The sequence below is a fragment of the Coffea arabica genome, chromosome 10c (assembly GCF_036785885.1).
Source record: "Coffea arabica cultivar ET-39 chromosome 10c, Coffea Arabica ET-39 HiFi, whole genome shotgun sequence".
Taxonomy (NCBI): Eukaryota; Viridiplantae; Streptophyta; class Magnoliopsida; order Gentianales; family Rubiaceae; genus Coffea; species Coffea arabica.
In genome coordinates, this window is record NC_092329.1 from 49,240,792 (window position 1) to 49,250,459 (window position 9,668).

General features: G+C 37.6%; 2 protein-coding genes across 2 annotated transcripts; both read left to right on the forward strand.

The window, feature by feature from the left end:
- The first annotated feature begins 1,746 nt into the window (after positions 1-1,746).
- LOC113714432 (glutamate-1-semialdehyde 2,1-aminomutase, chloroplastic-like) lies at positions 1,747-5,658 on the forward strand. The gene is made up of 3 exons (XM_027238259.2): positions 1,747-2,105; positions 3,667-3,840; positions 4,371-5,658. Exons 1-3 carry the CDS (start codon positions 1,908-1,910, stop codon positions 5,430-5,432), a joined length of 1,434 nt encoding a protein of 477 aa, XP_027094060.1. The 5' UTR covers positions 1,747-1,907; the 3' UTR covers positions 5,433-5,658.
- Positions 5,659-7,078: 1,420 nt separating this feature from the next.
- Positions 7,079-9,346, forward strand: LOC113714430 (clathrin coat assembly protein AP180-like). The gene has a single exon (XM_027238257.2). The coding sequence runs from the start codon at positions 7,225-7,227 to the stop codon at positions 9,250-9,252; it is 2,028 nt and encodes a 675-aa protein (XP_027094058.1). The 5' UTR covers positions 7,079-7,224; the 3' UTR covers positions 9,253-9,346.
- The last annotated feature ends 322 nt before the right edge of the window (positions 9,347-9,668 follow it).

Sequence of the window (9,668 nt, forward strand, 5' to 3'; positions counted from 1 at the left end):
TTTTCATTTGATAAACAAGTATATTGGGATATGCTTATGGAAATTTCTGGGTTATATATATCTAGATGTATCCACATTTGGTTTAACACAAAAATAAAAAAATCGTTGTGATTAGGAAAACTAATTCCCTCATTTTCTTGGAGAATTTGCAAGTCTGAATTGTTTTGCAACTAGATACTTTTAACCAAAATGAGGTTAAGGTCGGCAACTTTTTTCTCCAAAATTTTGTATTCAGGCCATCAGCTTTACTTTGAAGAGTTTCACACCTTTACTTGTATCGATACACACTGCACGCTAGTAATTGCTTCACGAGGTATTGGTAATTTGTCAAAATTTACACCCAAACTAAAAATATTTTGCTCCCTTTTACACTAGTCTTAGAACTTGTTTGGATTATTATTTGAGTAAATCTTATATACACTGATAGCGTATACACTATTAGCACGGTTGGATGCATGACACATATGCAAAATTTGAATTATGTGTCATATATTTAATGGTGAAAGTGTATACACTGTCAGTGTATAGAATATTAAATTCTTATTATTTTAGGAGTTTTTGAAGAAAATATACGGTAACGATTTGATATATGTGAAGAAAAAAAATTAATAGAAAACATGTTCACAAAAATATAATTTTTTTAATGAAAAATCACAATCTAAAGGCTAATTTTTGAGAATATACCCAAAAAAAAATCTATTAAATATATGCCTAACAAACGTATTGTACAAAACTATACCTGCTGTGTCCAGTCAGGAAGGTATGAATTTTTTTTCCTTTTGCAGACTACCGTGCTGACTATGCACGGAAGCCTGCGGCCAATTTTATTATTTTTTTTAACATCGAGCTTGCTACCGTGCACAGTCAGCACGGTAGCAGGTAGGCGATCAAAAAATCGTACTCGCATCGGGCGACGCAACTACTCCGAATTGAATATGAACCATCGGGAAGGGGTAAGCCTGCTGCCAAAGCGTACTCCTTGACCCAAACTTCCTTTACATCATCGTCTCTCAAACGCCAAATGCTCATCGTATTCTGTTTCTGTTTTCTAAAACCTTCCATGCATACACAACCAATTGTGTCTCCCAATTTAACGAGTCTGTAATTCGTCACTTCATCACTTGGAAATGGAAATGGAAATGGAAGTGGGAAGGATCGAAGTTCTTCAGACCATGTGTCGAATGATCCTATCGTGCTACTGTCCGCTTTCTCATCTTCCTCAGCATTCTTCCAAAACAGGGTTTCGTTACAGTCGATGTAATCTAGGTTCCAAGGCCTGAAAGGATTGTAAAAACAGAGGATTGTAAAAAGTTGGGAACATGGTGAATGCCTGCTTGCTACCGTGCTGACTACGCACGGTGGCAAGCTCAATTTTTTTTTTAAAAAATTGGTCGTAGGCTGCCGGGCACAATCAGCACGGTAGCCTGTAGCTATTAAAAAATTTTTTGTGTTGATTGGACATGACATGTATAATTTTGTACAATGCCTTAATCAAACATATATTTGATAGATTTTTTTTTTGGTATATTCTGAAAAATTAGCCCAATTTAAACAAGGCATTAATTTTTCCACTGCAAAGAGGAAAAAAGTAGTAGCCTTGGAATAAAGAAAAGAGCCGCCTACGACCCCTAAATAACGTTAGTCTTTTTTTTTTTTTTTTTTTGGAGTAGGACTAAATATCGTTAGTCAAACAAAGGCAACATTAATAAACATCAAAATAAACAAATAAAAACCAATTCAGTAACAGGATTGCATATAGGATTGCCACTACAGCCAAACTATCTTCAATTCTCCATCAGCCAGGGCAGGACAGATTACATATAGCATAGGGATAAAGTTGCACAAACCCGGGTAGAATAGAAAACTAGTAGAGAAAAAAAGGAGGGGGGGAGCAGGCTGCAGAGCAGATGTCTGTTGTGATGGCTGGAGTTGGGGTGCAGCCTAGATGGGTGGGCATAGGGATGGCTTCACTTCTATCTACTTCTTCTTCTCCTGGTATTAATAGCAACGGAAAACTCAGAATTAAGATGGCTGTTACTCCAGTTGACGAGAAGAAAAAGGCTTACACTCTTCAGAAATCTGAAGAAGCCTTCAGCAAAGCCAAGGTAAGCATATATCATCTTCTTGCATACTGATAGTGCTTGATTGTTGGGATAAATAGGATGACTGAGTTTTTCTTGTCTATTTTCAGCTTTTTGTTTTATTGTTTGAGTATCTGGAGAAGGGTTTTGCATAGAAAGAGAAGAAGATTTGGGCTTTGATTGGTATCTGCAATGTGTGTTTGATATCTGAATGTCAGTGTGAATGTTAATGTTATGAGCCAAGGAAAATGTTGATTTTACTGCACTGGTTTATTAATATTTCTGCAAATGTGAACTATTTAATGTAAATATCATCAGATATGCGGTTGAATAAACATGATAATGGTTTGCAAGGCTGCTTTTTTCTTGGAAGCACAAGTAGACTACACTGTAGTTGATTATGAAGTGAAAAAAGCAGCAATTAAGAGAAGGATGAAAAGAAGTTTTAGAGAAAGATGAAAGGATTACAGGGAATGCGCTGTTCGGTTTTTGGAGACATTAAGAAAAAGAAAAAACTAGTAATTTAGGTGATAATAAAGTCATTCTTTTGCTTCTTAGGAGCAAGAGGCTGGGGAAGAGAAGAGGAGGAGGGGAGGTTTAGAGGTTCTCTTGAATGAACAAACTAACTGGATAATGAAGAATGACCTGTGGTAACTGTGAGTTCCTGCAAATGAGTTTCCATTCCAGTCTTCTTCTAAGACAAGGAAATTTAAAACATCAAGTGCGCATTGCTGTAAACTTTAGAACCTATTAGACAATTTGCTCTTCAGCTGTGAAATGATCAGGCTATTGACTGCGTATACACAAATTAAAGGGATATTAGTTCCTAGTTTCCTGCTGTTTTTCGAAACATACACTTGCTCATGAGTAAGGTTTACAGTTGATCTATTTATTTTTGTCATGCCTGTAACTGTTGTTGAGAGTGAAGTGTTCGTGTACTTAGAGTTGGGACAAATAGTCAATAGATTATTTGAAAGCTGTCCAAATACCTTCCACCACAACCAATTTACAGACCTTGAAAGTTAAGAGGAGGCTTGGAGTTGTTCTTGCATGCTCTTCACCTCACCTAATTCATAAGTGACACTATACTGCATATTGTAAATTACACCCTTTGGCTTGCTGCTTTTATAATGGCATGCACAGACTTTAGAATTCTGTTGTAAACATTAAGCTTTTGGCAGCTTTGGATGGATAGAGACATTGAGCATCAAAAGACTTTACATTGAGCGTGCAATTTCTCCCAAATTTTTATGTATATTGGATTTTCTTTGTATTCTTACAAAATTTTTATCAAACATGATTTAGTTTTTTTACAGTGCTAATGGGCTTTCTTCACAAGAAAGCATAAGGCTGTTGATGTTATTATCTATTATAGTTCGTATTTTTATATTTAATTTCCATTTAACTCTAGTAAATCAAAACAATTATGGTGATAAATTATGAATGCTGCCTCTTGCTTGAATCATGTGGACTTCCTTTTGTCATAAGTACCCAGTTACACCTTGGTTTTCCTCTATTTTCGCTCTAAAAAGTATAATTTGTTTATAGTTTATTAATGATCTGATCGTGGTATTCATGTTCACAGGAACTAATGCCCGGAGGTGTAAATAGCCCTGTACGTGCTTTCAAATCCGTTGGTGGGCAACCTATACTGTTTGATTCTGTTAAGGGCTCTCGCATGTGGGACATAGATGGTAATGAATACATAGACTATGTTGGTTCATGGGGACCTGCTATCATTGGTCATGCTGATGACGAGGTTATTCCTTTACTAACTTACACTGATCTGAAAATCTCACTAGTTAAGTGTAACCTTGATAATCCGCCACGCTTAACATAGGGTGTTTGCAGGCAAAGCCCCCTTATTTTCTGTTAGATTTCTTGCCCTTGGAATGATCTTTTTTTTTTCTTCCTTTTTTTTCCCTTTTTTTCATATATTGCATAAGAATTTGTCATCTGCAAGGCCATTAGTATGGTCTTTTCAACTTTTCTGGAAAAAGTTGTAGCCTTTCGTATAGACTTTTGTTGCTTTTTGTTTTCCTTTCCAGTTTGATTATTACGATGTTTAATGTCATGTTCTGAGTTAGGAATTCCTTGAGAGTTGTCTAGTCTGTCTACCAAGGGGGAAAACATTTGTTTGTCAATTAGGCTTTTGTTGGTTCCTTCGCATACTCATGTTTGGTTCACTGGTATACCTGCCATAATTAGCTAAAAGGAAGTAGAATACGGTATCGGAAATTTTGTATGATCTACAATTTAGTTTGTAATCTTCTAGATTCTTACTTGTAGGTATTGGGTGCCTTGGCTGAGACAATGAAGAAGGGAACCAGCTTTGGTGCACCATGTCTGCTAGAGAATGTTTTGGCAGAAATGGTCATTGCAGCAGTCCCAAGCGTAGAAATGGTTCGTTTTGTCAATTCAGGCACTGAGGCATGTATGGGTGTGTTGCGATTGGCTCGAGCTTTCACTGGCAGGGAGAAAATCATTAAGTTTGAGGGTTGTTACCATGGCCACGCGGATCCATTCCTTGTTAAGGCAGGCAGTGGGGTTGCTACCCTGGGTCTCCCTGACTCTCCAGGTGTTCCAAGAGCAGCTACCTTCGAAACATTAACTTCCCCTTACAATGACATAGAGACTGTTGAAAACCTCTTTAAGACAAATGAAATTGCTGCTGTTATTCTTGAACCTGTTGTTGGAAATGCTGGGTTTATTCCACCGAAACCTGGTTTTCTTGATGCCTTGCGCCAGATCACTAAAGAAAACGGTGCTCTTCTTATCTTTGATGAAGTAATGACTGGTTTTCGTTTGTCATATGGAGGAGCACAGGAGTATTTTGGCATAACTCCTGATTTAACTACACTGGGGAAGGTCATTGGTGGTGGCCTGCCAGTCGGTGCCTATGGAGGAAGGCGGGAGATTATGGAGATGGTGGCACCCGCAGGACCAATGTACCAGGCAGGGACGCTAAGTGGAAACCCATTAGCAATGACTGCTGGGATTCACACTCTTAAGCGTTTGAAAGAACCAGGATCATATGATTACTTGAACAAGGTAACTGGTGAACTTATTCAAGGGATTGTGGATGCTGGAAAGAAGGCTGGCCATGCAATTTGTGGTGGCTATATAAGTGGGATGTTTGGCTTTTTCTTCACTGATGGCCCTGTTTTTAACTTTGATGATGCAAAGAAGAGTGATACGTCAAAGTTTGCAAGATTTTATAGAGGAATGCTGGAAGAAGGTGTCTATTTTGCCCCCTCTCAGTTTGAGGCTGGATTCACCAGCTTAGCACATACTACAGAGGATATTCAGCAGACGATAGCAGCAGCTGAGAAGGTTTTCCAACGAATATAACTTTGTCGTGGTTGTTTGTTTGCTCATTGCCTCTTTCTGAGGTTGCTCTTTTTGTAGGCGAGGGGAAACCATGTCCTTATTTTTTTTTCTTCAGGTAGAATCTTCATGTACTTTTGATTTATGTTTGTCATTTTTGTTTATTTGAGATGTGTATTTGTACCATTCCTTCTGCACCATGTTAACTACTAATGCTAGTCCATTGAGAAGCATGTTTTCATTCTTTTAACTGCTGATGATTTACACGTTTCTTGGGCTCTTTTACCTCTTGCAATATTGGCAATCAACAATAAGTAGACTCTTCATATAAAAAATCCTATACTAAGTAACATATGACAGAAACAAACCCAAAGGATGACCCACTTTTTTGATGCTAGAATTTTCATATTTGTGTCTAGCGCTTGCTTAGAGATGTTTGTGATTGACGGTGGATTTTTTTCATGTGAAAAATTCAATATTAAATAACATACGATAGAAACCAACGTGGAGTAAGAGCCACTTTCCTTATTTTAGAGATTCTTATATTTGTGTTTATCGTAATTCATGGCTTTTTTTTTTTTTTTTTTTTTTTTGGATAAGTGGACTCTTTTCAACTTTTTGTATGCAGAATCTTTGTATTTTAGTGTTAGTACTCTCTCCCTTTTTTTATAACTGGCGTTTAAGGAATTGCACGTCAATTAAGAAAAGTTTTCATTGCTTAAATCTATACACCACTTTCCTTTTATACCCTCATTAATTATTCCATTCACCCATGTTTTCTCTCACTGTATTAAATGGTGCTGTTTGCAATGCAAACTAACTAGGAGTAAGAATATGGAAGGGCAGATAGAAGCAATAATTACTAGGAGTAAGAGAGATAAAAGGGTAAAAATGTGAAAAAATAATAAATGCTGTATAGGGATAGTAAAACGACAGATAAAAGTACTGAAGAGCAAATTCCTTAAACGACAGTTATAAAAAAAGGGAGGGAGTAATAAACACTTTGGAAAAGAAACTACGTATATCTCCCAATAGATGCTCTAAATATTCTAATTTTTCAGATTTTTCAAATTTGTCTCACATAATTAACTGTAAAAACTATTGATACAAGTGTCACATAATTTCTTCTTTCTTTTTTCCCCATGAAAAAGCCACCTTCATAGGCTAAGCTGTCATGCATGGATCTCTAAGGTTTATCATCCAAGAAGATAAACTTGATAAAAAAAAATCATCCAAGAAGATAAAAAGTACAACGTGGGAGCCATGAACATGTACTAATATGAATAAAACATTGAAAGGATTAGGTATCCAAATGTTACTGAAAACCACGTATTAAACTGAATGCATTGTCAATCAATAAAAGCCTAGAAAGCGAGGCATTGCAAAGCCTTTTTATGTCAAAAATAACAACAACCAATTATACTGGTAAGACCATGTCAATAAGAATATGCTATTTTTCCTCACGTCCACAAGGCCAAGAGAGACTCAAGGAGACCCTCTGATGCCTTCAAAGAAGAAAAACCAGAGACAAACCAAGCAATCTCTGAAAAACTTCCCTTTCTCTTTGGCTCTTTCTCTTTCTCTCCAGAATCCAGATTTTATGATCAGTTCCCATAGAATTTTGCAGCAGCCTATAGACCCTTTAATCTTGTATCATCTGGTTTCCTGAATTGCTAGTTACTTATCCAAATATACCTTTCTTGTCAAATAAATCACCAAGTTTTACAAGTTTTCAATTTAATCACTGCGTTTATTTTGTGTTGAACATTGTCAATTGAGCTTCAGTCGAAAAAAAATACTGGCTGTGGAATCAACAATGTCAAGCAAGCTAAAGAAGGCAATTGGTGCAGTGAAAGATCAAACCAGCATCAGCCTTGCTAAAGTTGGCAGCAATACTACTTCAAACCTTGAGGTTGCAGTGCTTAAAGCAACCACTCATGATGATGTCCCAATAGAAGAGCGGTACGTGAATGAAGTTCTCTATCTCGTTTCTTCCAACAAAGCTTATGCTGCAGCCTGTGCACGAGCCATTGGTAAGCGTATAGGCCGGACACGAAATTGGATCGTAGCCCTCAAATCTTTGATGCTTGTTTTAAGAATATTTCAAGATGGTGATCCTTATTTCCCTAGAGAAGTCCTTCATGCAATGAAAAGAGGGGCAAGGATCCTCAATCTTACTAGTTTTCGAGATGACTCAAACTCAAGCCCTTGGGATTTCACCGCATTTGTTAGGACTTTTGCTCTCTATCTCGACGAGAGATTAGATTGTTTTCTAACAGGGAAGCTTCAGCGTCGATATACTCATAGAGTGAGGGAAGCTTCAGGTCATAGAAACAGCAGGGCTAATGAGCCGGTTCGTGACATGAAACCAGCAATGTTGCTTGACAGAATTTCATACTGGCAAAGATTGCTCGAACGAGCAATTGCTACGCGGCCAACAGGCGCTGCAAAGACTAATCGATTGGTGCAAATAAGTCTTTATGCAGTTGTGCAAGAGAGTTTTGATTTGTACAAAGACATTTCTGATGGACTTGCACTGCTTTTAGACAGTTTCTTTCATTTGCACTATCAGAATTGCGTTAGTGCCTTCCAAACCTGTGTGAAGGCCTCAAAACTGTTTGAGGAGCTCAGTGCTTTCTATTCCTTGTGTAAGAGCATGGGTGTGGGGAGAACCTCAGAATATCCAAGTGTGCAGACAATATCCGAGGAACTAATCGAAACTTTACAAGAGTTTTTGAAAGATCAATCCTCTTTTCCAGCAACTTCCAAGTCCCCAAACAGGCTTTTGCTTCTCCCTGCACCACCAAATTCTGTCGCGAGATCAAGCCGAGGAGATAGTTACGGTGGTCTGTCAGAATTCTCAGTTACAACAGACGGATATTCAGAGAGGACCTCTGAATTTGGTTCACAATGCACGTCATTGGAGGATCTAATAAGTGCGACAGAAATAACGGGAGCACCACCATCCATTTCAATCGATTTAGAGGACTATTCTGATCAATTTAGCAAGCAATTACAGCATGAAAGATCATTCAGATTAAGTGATTCTGGTTCAACGCACTCTTTACCGGTTTCGAGCTCCATGGCTGATCTTGTATCTCTAGATGATTGGCCAGACGAAGAGAAACAATCGCAAGACCAGCAAGAACAGGAAAAAGAACAAAATGACAAGGCAATTCAATCTTCTTCTTCAGCCTCAGCCAAAGATTGGGAACTTGTTCTAACTGAGGTGATAGCAACAACACAAGGGCTGCCTACTCCAAGCGACAACTTCAATGCCTTCCCAGAACAAGAACAGCAGACACAAAGATTAGAACAAAATGTCCCTCCTAACTTCACAGCAACTGGTTGGGAGGTTGCAATAGTTGTTTCTCCTCCGCAAGCCCCTCAACCAATAACCAGCGCCTTCGATGGATCGACTCTGGATAGTTTATACAATCAATCTTCAATGCCAGTATCATCATCACAACAACACTACAATCCCTTTTTAGAGGATACACCGGCATTGCCTAGCATGCCATTTCCAGACTCCATCACCACCACTGCTGCAGCTGCTGATCAGTTCCAATTGGAATTTCCAGCTACCGAAGCATATTCATTTGCACCGACATTTCAAGCAGCCGAACCTGCAGTTCCTACATTTAAAGCATCTCTTCCACCAACCTTTTCAGCTCAGGATCCAACTGGTACAGCAATGGTTCCAGAGTTGGAGAATGATCCTTTTGCAACAGTTTTTTCCAGCGATCAAATGTTAAATGCTTCCATGAATCAGCAAAATTTCCTGCATGAGCAACAATTGTGGTTGCAAAACCAAACCAAGATTATAGCAAAGCATACCGCTTGATTGAAAAATTTACATGTAATATAATGTACATGTTTCCATTGATTAGATAATGAATCATCTGGCCAAGTAAACTTGTCGCTTTGTTGTACCTGAATTAGCATTCTTGATTATTTTCATGTGATTATTGCTTTATCTAAATGGTTAGCGACCTAATTAAAGATCTAGTAGCACAGGGTCACAAAATACGGGACCTAAAAATTAGAATAACTTTTTTATACACGGTTAGTATCAAGATTTTTTATATAAACGAGATTAAATCATATTCACATAATATAAATTTAAATTTGAAATTCAAATTATGTACACGTGATATACATTAAAGACTATTAATGTAAAAAAATCACTATACTATCAATACATAAAAAGTTAATCCAAAAAATTATATAGTTTCTAGTAATTTTCATAGGTTATGTAAA